The sequence below is a fragment of the Magnolia sinica genome, chromosome 6 (genome assembly GCF_029962835.1).
Source record: "Magnolia sinica isolate HGM2019 chromosome 6, MsV1, whole genome shotgun sequence".
Lineage (NCBI taxonomy): Eukaryota > Viridiplantae > Streptophyta > Magnoliopsida > Magnoliales > Magnoliaceae > Magnolia > Magnolia sinica.
Genome location: NC_080578.1, coordinates 15,415,368 through 15,429,218, shown reverse-complemented (window position 1 = coordinate 15,429,218; position 13,851 = coordinate 15,415,368). Strand labels below are relative to the sequence as shown.

Genomic DNA, 13,851 nt, shown 5'->3' with positions numbered 1-13,851 from the left:
TAACTACTCTTTTTAATGTAGAAATGGAGTGCAAGTAATGATGTATGCTCTTGCATCGAAGCTCCCTCACAAGTGACTCCGACAACCTATTTCACATATGACAACACTTCCTCAAAACGGTGCAACTTTATTGTCTTTAAAGCACATCCTAACTAATGCAGTGCGATGCATGATCATGTTAGCCAAGTAATTAATTAAGCTTATTCAAACAACAAGTTTGGGAAGCTAGGGTACCTCTCTTTATATCATTGACCTGAATCGAAGGATCCATCTAGGGTCGTCACTCCTAGTTAAGCACATATGATAAGCAAGTTGTAGGGTCGTCACTCCTAATGAAACGCGTACAATAGGCAAGTTACAAGAAGTTATACTCGCGGTCACTATGAGGAGGCTCGTTACCTCAGCATAGGCCGACAGCATGACCACGGTGTCCCATACCACCATCGCCCCAGCTCACGAGTCTTAGTTGTTCATTGGTCACTACGGGGAGGCTCGTCACCTCAGCGTATGCCGACAGCTCGAACACAATTTTCCATACCACCATGCCCGGTTCATGAGTCTTAGCGGATCATGGTACAAAGGTTAAAGTGGATCTTTAAATTGGTGAGGGGTACCTTAGATTCAAGCAGTCACGTCCATACATGGTAAATACATAATAGGTCAATCGGTTCGTTAGGCAAGCTCGATTGGTACGGGCACACGCTGACTTAATCGATATAGAGCGCATAAGCACCCCTCGTGGCCTAACCACTGTCGACAATCGTCGTGTGACCCGAATTCATCGAGTATACCTAATGTAGCGAGACTAATTTGGCCACTCGAATAGGGATTGTTACCGATTACCTGGGCTCCTACTCATATGCAGCTAACAAACGCATGTGATATTCATCTCAGCATTTAACAAACAATCCAAGTGGATTCCTCATTTGGGCATTTCATCAAACACATCGATCATGTTACCAAACACTTGCATTTTATCAATTAGTTATATAGAGAAAAATATGATTACATAAAGGAAATTATACAAATGCACAGGCAATAAAGAATCCTATCTTAATACTTGTAGTTAATACAAATCATCAATAATTTCTCATTCAGACAGTTCATCAAACACATAGACTACAATTCATCAACATATAGATTAGGTTAGTTACAACATATGTTTTAGCTATTCCTTATACAGAGAGATCAACATGCATATGATAATGATGAATCCTAGATCAGTAATCATGGCAAGCACAAATCATTTTAAATGTTCATTCAAACATTTCAACAAACACATGGGATGCATCTTTTACTCATCACAGTTCATATATGTATATCATACAGAAATTGACATATCTAAGTTAATACGGTAGCAATCAAGTTTGACATAAATCATTAGCTGACATGAAAGTATTAATAACTGTAACCTAAGCGTTTATAGTTTGTACCTTTCGTTGGAATGCTCGACTTGGACTCGGTCCGAACTCTACGTTTTCGAAAATGGAACGTCGGACACCTAAATGATGAAACAGGTTAGCTAGGTTGATGAATAACTATACTAGATCTCTATAACGACATCAGGGTTAGGATTTTCTCTTGTGGTGCTTTCGTAGCTGGAGCACCCCCCCCGGACGAGATTGCGTGCGCAAAGGAGGTAGTAGGAGATCGGGGTGGTTCCACTTTCCTCGGATTAATCATGCAGTGACTCGTGGGAACCCTGGATAGCGCTCCCCTTCTTTGTGCCCATCTTAATTCCATAATTCTTCCATTAATTTGTTTTCCATTTAAGACATCCATGGCATTTTTAGCATCATGTGCATATCGAAAATGAGCGAAGCCAAAACCCCTAGGCTTCAAGGAACCAGGGACCTTCGGAATGTAGGTTTTCAGAACCTTACCGAATTTGATGAATATGCGGAATAGGTCCTCCATGGTTATATCAAAAGTAATGTTTCTGATGAAAATGTTGAATCCTTTGTCATGGTAAGGGAAACCATTTCCGTTCGGGGGGGGGTATGGGTCGGAATCTGCGCTCCATTGTTACTTCCCAATCTGTTTCTTTTGGATCTTGCTTCACGCCTTCGTCCAACCGGCTGCCATTCTTCATATTGCCCAGTGTTGTCAGACCCCAAGTGGCCCTCCATCAGGGCAAGGGAAAAATCATCCCTGGGAACCCATTGTTTCAGCGGGCCGGCTCCAATCGTAGAATGCCATGAGTCCGTTAGCAAAGGAGGTTGCGAAGTTTCCGACGAGGGGATGCGCCGGGGCCACCACTGGCGGGAGGATTACGAAATTCAAACCTTCGAAAATTCCCTCTAAAAGTCTTTGCCTCCAAATGTAGTCTAAATCATTGGACATAGCTGCTTTTTTGTAGGATGATTGCTTACAAAGGTTAACTCCCAAGAATATACATTGCCTGATCTTCATATCGAACTTGGACCTCTCGTCCTTTGGTACGTGAACGGATGCCCTGCATCCAAACACCCTGAGCTGATTGTACGAAGGATCTTGTCCAGTTCACAGCTTCTTAGGTACTTCTCCATTCAACAGGGTTAATGGAGATCTGTTTATCAAATACATTGCCATGTGCATTACTTCTCCTAGAACATCTTGGAAAATTTTACATGGGATAACATGCATCTGATTCTCTCTACAATGGTGCGATTCATTCGCTCAGCCACACCATTATTTGAGAGGTCTTGGGAACCGTTTGTTCATGCCGTATACCCAGGGACTTATAATAATCATGGAAGTCACCAATGTATTCACCACCATTGTTAGTGCAGGGTGCACCTTAATGATCTACTTGTCTCTCTCTCGACCATGGCATGAAACATTTTAAACACACTAAAGACCTCGTCCTCAGATTTCAAAGCATAAACCCAAACCCTCCTAGATGCATAATTTATAAAAGTGACAAAATACAATGCCCCACCCAAGGTTTTTGTCTCATAGGACTACAAACATTAGAATAAACCAAATCTAATGCATGTATTTTATTAATATGGAAAACAGATTTAACAAATGAAACTTTATGTTGTTTTCCTGATAAACGGTTAATACAGGTTTTGAGAGGTATACCTGTCACTTTTGGAAGGAGTTACTTCTTCGCTAGTAGTTGAAGCACTTTTTCACTCATGTGGCCTAGACACCTGTGTCACATGTCAGTAGCTGAATCTTCCGTTGCGTTCAACCCACCCTTGTATACACTGACACTTGCCTTGTAAAGGGTGCAACATTTCTTCCCTCTGGCTGTGATCAACGAACCCTTGATGAGCTTCCAGCGCCCATTAATAAATCGGCTTTCATAGCCATCATCATCCAACCTTCCCGTCAACATCAAGTTTAGGTGAAGGTATAGAATGTGCCTACATTCCTGAGAACCAATGTACAGCCCACATCGGTCTTCATACAAATATCACTGACCCTTACGATCTTTGATACACCAGCATTTCCCATCTTCATAGTCCCAAGGTCACCTGACTTGTAGCTTTGAAGAAATCCCTACGTGGAGTCGCATGAAACCAAGCTCCCGAGTCTATCACTCAGTCGGTGTCCTAAATCGTAGCCGTGAGACAAACATCATAATCTGCCGAAAGAATAACTACAACATCGCCATCTGAAGCGACCGCAGTGGAGTCTGATTTATCTTCCTTCTCATTTCATTTTCTTTTCTTGTCATTCTTCATCTTATGACATTCATACTTGTAGTGGCCCTTATTACCACAATTCCAGCATTCAACATTCTTCCTAACACTTGACTTGTCTCTTAATTTATCTTGGGCCTTTCCGCCATTTCTTTTCTTTCCTCTCCCCCCGATCTTGTGTCATAAGAGCTTCTTATTGAGTAGACCTTTGAGACTTCCCTATTTTCTCCTCATTGAAAAGACAACTAGTTACCTGTTCCATGAACACCTTTCCGTCTGGTGCGGAATTACTCAGAGACACTACCAATGTCTCCCAACTGTCAGGCAAAGAGCTAAGCAATAGCAAAGCCTGTAGTTCATCGTCTACGACCATCTTCATAGCAGAGAGCTGGTTCAATATGTTGCTGACCTCATTCATGTGCTCAGCCACAGAACTACCATCTTTGAACTTGAGATTCACAAGTCGTCTTATTAGAAAAATCTTATTATTGGCTGTCATTCTCTCATACAACCCTTGCAATTTCAGTCATAGGCTAGCGGCTGAGGTCTCACTAGATACATGGTGGAATACGGAATCATCCAGCCATTGTCTAATAAACTCCACCGCCTTCCAATCCAACTTCTTCTAATCATCATCAGACATATCTTTTATCTTTGCTGATATGCCTAGAATTGGAGCATACAAGTCCTTGCAATAAATCAAGTCCTCCATCTTAGCCTTCCATATGGTCCAGTTAGAACCGTTGAGACTGATTCTCCTTGATGAGCCACCTTCCATAATTCAAAACTAATCCCACTCCGTTTAACCAACCCAACGCTTTGATACCACTTTGTTGAGTGCGTTGCATAAAAACCTTAGGATCTCGCCACCCAAAACACTAGAATTATAGGATATAATAATAAAGTAAATAAAATAAATCAAAGCACAAACTACACGATATAAGAGATTTTACGCGGAAAACCCTCGAAGAGGTAAAAACCACGGGACCTAGTTCAAAGCAATAATTCACTATAAAGTAGAATGTTACAACCGATCACAAGCATACACTGCTTGGATCAAACCTTCTTCACTCACGTAGGAGTGGATGAACAATAAGAGAATAATGAAAAACGGAGAGATCTCACCAATCATGATGACATAGAAGCGCTGAGACGTCGACTACGCAGTAGATCACCTCTATGAGTAAACTCCTTCATTCCACAAGCTTCATCTCTCTTTTCTTTCTTTCTAACCTCGGTCGTGAAAACGCCTTAACATACCCTAGAATAGCCCTATGGACCCCTATTTATAGTTTAGGAAACTCTCCTTCCGCACCTCTGCGAAACCACCTCAAATTTACGTAGTCCGCTCAAAATCTACGCAGAATTTGCGTAACCCTCGACTAGTTGAGACAGATCCTCGACTAGTCGAAAGACCCCTTCGACCGGTTGATCTTGACCCTCGACTGGTCGATCCTGACCCTCGACTGGTCGACGCTAAAAAATCTAGCACGCTGGACTCCGAGTTGAGCAAGCCTCGACCGGTCGAAGGGAGCTGCTCGACTAGTTGAGCAGCGTGGTGAAACAAGATTTAAGACATCCATTTCATAACAGGCTGCACTACTTCTCCTCTGAACTGAGGAGGAAAATCCCATTACTCACCATAACGAAGAGCTTACTGCCAAGTTGGAGTTTCATGATCGGGCCATATACTAAAGCTAGCTCGGTGAAGTGATGGTGGAGATCTGGTCTAAGAGACGAGGTTGCCGATGAAAGGCAAGCCCGGCAACTCCGGCAGAAGTGGGGCCTTCTCCTTCGTTGGTTTCTTGGTCAGCCATACATAGCATAAGTAGCATGAAGTTGCTAGTACTACAACAGCAACAACAAGCTCTTTAGATAAGTGTGCCATGATATTACTTTTTTTTTTTCCCCTCAAAATCTGCGCGTCATTGATATGAGAGGATAATTACAAAAACTCTTATTCGGGTTTCCCCAGGAGGAAAAAAGGACCTGGGGAAGCTAGAACTGAATGCATGGGATTGTCTTATGAACTCGGAAACCTAATTCAGCAAAGTTCTTTCGTGTGACCCTGTATTTTAAAGGACGTGGCATCGTTTAAAATACCGGACCCGAAATTGGCATCCAAATTGTGGAATGGTTTGGTACTCTGGCGTGGTGATACAAATGATACTCAGGAACGCATGAATTGAGCACTTCTCATGTGTGTAACTTAAGTTAAACCGTTCATATAGTGGCATTGCTTTTTTATGGTTTATGAAGTAATAATTATATTGAAACTATAGCTGAATTTGTACATCAGTTGATATGCAATGGACAGTCAAGATGAAAAATAATAAACTGTTCGAATTCAATATGGAAATTTTCGTAAACTAGATATTAGAGTCACCCAATTAATATTATTTCAGTTTTAGAATCTATGTACAGGTTTTTGCCTGATTTGGACGGTTTAATTTGAGTTGGGTCTGTGCCACTTGTAGAAATGCAAGTAGCTGAGTATCTTACAGTGTCATCCGTCAGAGTATCAAATACATCCAAGTGGTGAAAAACACGTTGCTTTGTTTTTGTTCTGCATTTCTCACGCCATGAGATTCGAGAGACATGCGACACGCGCGGAGGTGGACGTGGATTCGGTGGATCCTGGAACCACCGCGGATCCATGGATGTGAGGCCCACTGTGATGTATGTATCTTATTTTCATGCCGTTCATCCCTTTTGCCGGCTCATATCAGGGCAGGCTCATATTAGGGCATGAGCCAAAATTGAAGCAGATCCAAATTTCAAGAGAACCGCATCTTAGGACAGTGTGGTGATTGAACGCCCACCATTAAAAACTTCATGAGGTTAAAAGATTTTATGTTAAGCTGATATTTGTGTTTTCCATTCATCGCTATGACATTATCAAAAGGTTGGATGGCAAATGAACGTTACATTGAACCCGAGAATGTTCGAGAACCCACAAAGCTGGGTCGATATGTGACTTCAGAGGCCACTGTGATATATGTCCACGTTGTCTATCATGGTGGTTGGATGCTTTTCCTCTAGTGGGTATCTTTCAAATGACTTCGATAATGCCTCTTCTAGCTAGTGATTTGGTGGGCTATTTGGATAAAAAGAAATGTGAGATGCTTTAGTAATAAAAGTAATTCGGTGGAAGGAATTTCTAGAAGGTTTAGATTGTTTGTTATTGGATAGGCCTCTTGCGTCCCTTCCTCAAGGACTATAATTTTATTGGGATGTAGCCGGGTTACCTCCTTGGTGCCTTGGTTTCGTTTCGTTTTGTTTTGTTTTTTGTTTTCTAGATGCCTTGCTGTTCCTCTTTTCATTTTTAATAAAATGCTTTATCTTTCATTTTTTTTTTTCTTTTTACCGAGTAGGACCTAGAAACCAACTCTCAGTATAAAAGAATACAATCTTGATTTGAGATAGAATCTCAAACATAATGAGTTATCCAACAAGTAGACATAAGAGTCATCCAATGATAATTTAGTTCAGTTTTGCCTCTTTTTTGATGACCCACATGTTTTGTCACCCATTGGAGCAAACATGCTGAGATTGTTTGATGATTTTTGAACTATTCTTCTTCTTCTTCTTCTTCTTTTTCTTTTATTTTATTTTATTTATTTTATTTTTTATTTTTACTATTATAAATAAGCTATTGTCCTGTAACTATGCTTTAGGGATGATCTTACCCTTCGATTTTAGAGTTGAATACAAGCCGCATTCAATTTTTCTTTTCATTATTATCAATCCAACTACAAATCACATTCATTACAATTATCTATTTAGTATAAGTTTCCTTCAGTAGCTTGTACAACATCGATTCCATGTTATGGATTGTTCCCATCTTAGACAACTCAGCATGTGGTAACCAATGGGTGGTGACTCACATTGGCTACTAGGATGACAGAGTCACAATAAACTCCTTACTCAATTAACTACCAAAACCTAAGTTTGAATTGCACGAAATTACGGTTGTCAACGGGTACCTGATGTACCCAACCCAATTTTAATGTGTGTGAGTCCAATTTATCAGATCCATTGAGAAATTAAGTCAGTTTTGGGTAGCCTAGCCAGGTTAGATCTAAGTTGGGTATAGTTAATTCAATTAAAAGACAAGTCATTGAAATTTTTCTTTTTAATTATTTTCAGTCCAACTATAAATAATGAGGAAACGTCCATTTAGTGTAAATATTCATGCATTAGTCACTCCTGGAGACCTCCCACTCTAATACCACTTTGATAGAGGACAATTAGCCACTTGTTCTAAAAGCTCGAATTGATAGAGCGTGAATCAATTCCTTTATCTTATAGCCCATGCCTCACATCCCATTGATTAAGGCCTCGGTCGAACCCTCTCGTGGGCCCCAAATCACATGGGCCTCACCTAGCCACTCGCCTCACATGAGCTGCCCACCTCAAATATACCCCCGCATCCCATAGGCTATCCCATTCGAGCCTGGTATGAAAATGCCCCTGCATTAAGTGGCCCAATCATGAAAATGCCCTTATTTGACATGAACTCCACTTGAACCTAACTTGATGTTCTTGCTCTGGTCCTGAAAGTGAGACTCAGAGTCTCTAAAGGTATTAAAACACATTTACCCTTAGGCTTGTGTAGGATAACATACGAACGTACAAGTATGAATTACAAACTGTTGGGGATTTGTAGTATGGAATTACACAGACCTAGATATATGATAACAATCCAATAACACTAAGCAAATACAAGAGAACACAAAGATTTAACGTTGAAAACCATTACAAGAAAAATTCACGGCACAAAGCGACAGAATTCTACTATGAAAATAGAAATTACAAAGAGAAAAGACTTACCTGATTCAAACAACCTCGAATCTCACCCTTTCGACACTCTTTAGAAACCCTAAAACTCTTTTAGGAACCCTTGGAACCCCTTTAGAAAGCCTTAGAATGCCCTAAAATAGTCATAAGGACCCTTATTTATAGTTTAGGAAAATCCACTTACGCACCTCCTTTAAGAAAGTCCGGAAACTATCTCAAATTTACATAGTCCATGCAAAATCTGCATAACCCTCGACTAGTCGATCGAGAGCCTGACCCTCGACTGGTCGAGCAGCCCGGACAGCGCTCACTTGACTTTGAGTTGAGCGGGCCTTGACTGCTTCATCCAGTCCCTCGACCGGTCGAGTAGCGCAAAAATATAGTTTTAAGACATCTTTTTCAACACAAACAATGCAACAATAAAGTACCAGTTTAGCACCAATTGAAGCAAGAGCACAACCTAGCACATTTTTGTTTTTATTACACATTACACAACGACAAAGTACAAGTTTAGCAGCTCATACATGAAACAAGATCACCACGGTAAAACAAAAGGTAAAACTATATCTAGTGAAAATAGTATGAGGTATGCAAACTCCACGACGCATATATGTAGATCCACACACGTCCCTACACGACTACACATGTAAATACAACCTACCTGTGTGAGATATGAGCTTTCCATGAACATCCAAGTAATGCTTAAATCTTCTAACTAAAAAATTCAGACAATTTCACTCTTCAGCAGGGCCACAAAGTACAAAGTAAAATTTTCTTTTCTAACAATTCATTTATCTTAATATGCTGTGGCCACTTGAGGTGTGAAATGGCCTAATTTTTAGGCCAGACGATCTAAACAGTATAGCTCACCTGATGGAAAGATCAGATCTCATACAAATTCCACGTGGCAATACTAGTACCTGCATGTGGACATGTACGGCTCCGACAGGCAAACCTCTATTATTTCCTAATAGTAGAGGTCTGGATTGGATAATCTTGGAGTGGGGACAGCAACGAGCGGCATCGCCTTACTTAGAACGAGCCCGAATTTGTCCGCAAGATCGAGCTTTGTACCCTCTGGCAATCGCCACTCGAATGAGTGCAGCAGTGAAGCGAGTACGTGCATCATTGTCTTCTCTGCTAAAGATATCCCCGCACATATCCTCCTCCCAGACCCAAACGGTATATAACAGAAATCATTGCCACTGTAATCCCATTTACGGGTTGGGTCCAGGAACCTCTCGGGCCGAAACTCTAAAGGGTCCACCCAAGTCTCAGGGTCCCTGTGTATAGCCCATGCATTGATGATGATTTGGGTCCCTTTGGGGACCGTATAACCACTGATGGTGCACGATTGGCTTGGACGACGGTTGAGTAAGAAGGGGGCTACCGGATGCACACGTAAGACTTCCTTCAAGACTGCTTCTAAATAACACAGTTTAGGCAAATGGGACTCTTCTACTGTGTTATTTGTGCCCACCACTTTCTCTAATTCCACCTGAATCTTTCTCATGACCTCTGGATGCTGCATCATTTCAGCCATGGCCCACTCGACAGCCAAGGACTCTGTATCAGTTGAGGCCACCAGCGCGTCCTGATAAATAAAGTTCATTAATTTAATGATGCTCTTAGGTTCCATAAAGGCCTAATCATATAGTGTTTTATGTAAACCTTAGTTCATTTGAGGTAATCTTTGAGTGAGTGTGTGAAAGAGAAAGAGAGCAATCATTATATCGAAAGTTGATTTTTCATGTGTTTTTTTTTTTTTTTTTTTTCTTTTTCTCTTCTTTAAGGAAAATAGATTGGTATGGATTGGTGTGGTGAATCGAGTAAACGTACAAGGAGGAAACCTCGTATTTCCTTCTTTTTCGAGATATATATATGTATATATTAGAATTCAGGTACTCTGCCCATAAATAGAAATTTCTTTTTTTTTTTTTTCATTATAATGGGTCTGCACTATTATTGGCAATGTCGGCACTGCTGCCTTGAATGAAATGTCTGATGACGTGGATTGATCACTAACACTGTCAGCACTGTTGTATTAAATATAGCGTCTGATGATGTGGCTCAATTAAATTGCAACAAATAAAGATTTTTGTTTGTGGCAAGTGGAGGATCCAGATTCTTCACGCCGATATTGTTGTGTTGAAGAGACTGTGATCTAAAAATTAAATGAGGTTCAGGTCTTTAAAATAAATTTCGAGAGTAGAACGGCCGAACTATGGCCCCACTTTTACGAACTGAATGTAGGAACGATTCTGTACAATTAGTCTGGATCCTTACTTTTTTTTTTATCTTTTCTTTTCATTTCTTCATGGTGGAATTTCACCGATACTTGAACCCTTGACCGGGTGTTGAAACTCCTGAGAGTCCGGAGCAAAGAATAAGGATCCGGTGGTAGACGTGAAATCCGACTACGGCGTGGGTGTGTGTGCGTGTGTAGAAATAAAAATAAATAAATAAATAAATAAATTCTGTACGATTGGTATGCGCGGTCATTGTTAGATTTATTTATTTTTTTAATTCTTATTCTTATTTTTTAAATTTTTTCCTAGTGGGCTGCGGACGAACAAAGACGCTTGCGTGACTTACGTATAGATAAGAGTCCTAACTTTAGCTGAAATGGAGGAAAGGCTATGAGATCCACACCGTCCATCAGGTGCACCACCATCTGTCTGAACTGGGCCCAAAGCTCAGGACTATTCAACACTCAAGGGAACTAAACCAGGGGAAACAGTTAAATCGGAAGTCCTACCACTAAAGTAATTCAAATTGTGTGCTGGCTCTACCGTGGTGTGTGTAAGCCATCAAATCCACTCACCACACCAGGATAGAATGGATTCCACGAAAATTAATACACTGAAAGACTCCTGTGGGCCACATCACTTGAAATTAGAGCTTTTAGGCATGATTATATGCATTTCCCTATGGTGTGGCCCACTGTAATATGAATTTGACTGAAATTTACTATCCATGGTGAAATTTTGGCAGTGCATCTGATGGACAGCATGGATTTGATGTCTTTGTCCCACGGAACGATCAGTTACAGCAAGTATGGTTTTAGGCCCATCTGATTGACATGCAATGGGAGCGACTCGCCTTCTCTGCATGTTTGAAATCCATAACGTACAAGGAAGGGAAGGCTTACCAAAAGCAAGCCCTTGACTTGGGTCATGGTCAGACGTGTATTGGGGTCTCCTCCCTCCATCAGCGGCAGAACCGACTCCAGGAAATCTTTACTTTCTTTCTTCTTTCCATTCACTTCTCCATCCCCCCTATTCATTTTCAACCGTTGATCTATCTGAGACTCCAGAATCTGATCTAACGACGATACGAATCTCTTCATCTTCCGTTTCACCCCTTGCAAATCCAACCAAGCAATACCCGGAAAAAGATCCGAAACATTGGTTTCTCCCAACAGCTCAAAAGATCCCTCCATTAAATGCTGAAACTGGGCTGCTGCCCTAGTCCTCTCCTCCCCTTCCAGCGCGCCACCCCACAACATTCCCCGCACCGTGTTCACTACCGTCATGAACGTCTGATCACGGATTCTGATAGGCGACCCGATTTTTTTATAAACATCACTCACCATCTGCCGGACCTCACCCCGACGGAGATTGTAGTAAGATTCAAACACTGTTGTGCTCAATAGTTCCCGAACAAACACCTTCCGCAGCAAGCGCCATTCGGGACTGTAAGAATTCAAAGATATTTCCATACCATTATAAAAGAAGAGCTTTGCCGCCACAGTCTCGTAGCGGTTGGCGAAAATGGGATCATGGTCTCTCATGACTTCCTTAGCTACCGACGCGGAACTCACCACAACGCAGAGCTTGCTGCCAAGTTGCAGTTTCATGATCGGGCCATAGGTCGAAGCTAGCTCGGCGAAGTGACGGTGGAGATCAGGTCTGAGAGATAGGATGTTGCCGATGAAGGGCAAGGCGGGCGGTCCCGGCGGTAGTGGGGCCATCCCCTTCGTTGGTTTCTTGATCAGCCACACGTAGCATAAGTAGCATGAAGTTGCTAGTACTACAACAGTAACAGCGAGCCCTTCAGATAAGTGGGCCATGGTATTGCTAGCAAGAACTGAAAACATGGGATTGACTAAAGTAGTCGGAAACCCTAATCAGCAAAGATCTCTTGTGTGGCCCTATATGGTTAGATGGTAATGCCTTATATAACGCAGATTAGGTGTACTGAACTCGACAGCAGCAGTCTCGCTACTGAAGTGACGTCACCATGTTCTGTGGGCCCCACCATGATGTATGTGTTGTATCCACACCATTCATCCATTTGGAGAGATCATTTTATGGCATGAGCCAAAGAATGAGGCAGATCCAAAGCTCAAGTGGACCCACCACAGAAAACAGTGGGGATTGGATGCCTACCATTAAAAACTTCTTTAGGCCATAGAAGTTTTCGATCAAGCTAATATTTATGTTTTCCATTATTCCATGTCTGTATTAACTTATAAACAGGATGGTCTCAAATAAACATCATGGTGGGCCCTAAGAAGGTTTCAACGGTGGTTGTCACTATCCCCACTCTTTTTTCAAAGGTGGGGTCCACTTGAACTTTGGATCTACCTCATTCTTTTGCTCATGCCTTAAAATTATCTCTTGAAATGGATGGATGGTGTGGATACAACATGTACACCATGAAGGGCCCAAAGAATATGGTGACGTCACATCAGTAGCGAGACTCTCCACTGTTGGGTTCAGTAGCTAATCCGCGTCGTTTATAAGGAAGGTCGATGACGTGGCATCGTTTAAAATGCCGGAGCGGATTAGGCGTTATCTGGGTAACACATTACTGGTTAAGGTGTTATCCTTTCCGTGGGGCCCACCTTGGTGATTTTTTTATTATCCACGCCGTCCATCCGTTTCTCCAGCCCACTTTAGGATAGGGTCTAGTTTTTGTAGATCCAAATCTCTGATGGACTACACCACAGGAAACAATGGTGATTGAGTGCCTCACCATTAAAATTTTCAAAGGGTCCTTTGGAAGATTTTTGTAATTTTTGCTTGCAATCCAACTGTTCGATAACGTTAAGATGATCTGAATGAAGGGAAAATAAAAAGATCAGCTGATCTAAACGTTTGGGATCACACACGGTTAGGGTAGTCCCAGCGAAGGTATTACCCGAGTAACAGCTAATCCGCTCCCTTAAAATACGAAGACGCGGATAGCTTGGCCCCGGGGCATGGACGCGGATTTCATGCGAAAGCCTTTCGCCGGAAGTTCCTGCGCTAGGAACTTACGTGGACCCACTGTGAAGTTTGTAAAAAATCTTCTCCGTTCATTCATTTCGTGAGTTCATTTTAGGACATTTTACCAAAATTAAACTGTATCCAAATTACAAGTGAGCCGTACTAAAGGAAAATGTGGTTAGGAAAATTCCTACTGTTGAAACCTT

At 41.7% G+C, this 13,851-nt stretch overlaps 1 protein-coding gene across 1 annotated transcript; it reads right to left on the bottom strand.

Annotated features, from left to right (window-relative positions):
* Positions 1-8,893: 8,893 nt before the first annotated feature.
* Positions 8,894-12,564, bottom strand: LOC131248365 (cytochrome P450 76C3-like). Its single transcript, XM_058248629.1, has 2 exons — positions 11,584-12,564; positions 8,894-10,026 (listed from the first exon to the last, which is right to left on the bottom strand). Exons 1-2 carry the CDS (start codon positions 12,529-12,531, stop codon positions 9,400-9,402), a joined length of 1,575 nt encoding a protein of 524 aa, XP_058104612.1. The 5' UTR covers positions 12,532-12,564; the 3' UTR covers positions 8,894-9,399.
* Positions 12,565-13,851: the final 1,287 nt, after the last annotated feature.

Coding starts and splice junctions, on each gene's coding strand:
- LOC131248365 (XM_058248629.1), bottom strand. CDS start 12,531: ATGTTTTCAGTTCTTGCTAGCAATACCATGGCCCACTTATCTGAAGGG. Junction 10,027..11,583: donor AAGTCAAGGGCTTGCTTTTG/GTAAGCCTTCCC, acceptor TTTATTTATCAG/GACGCGCTGGTGGCCTCAAC.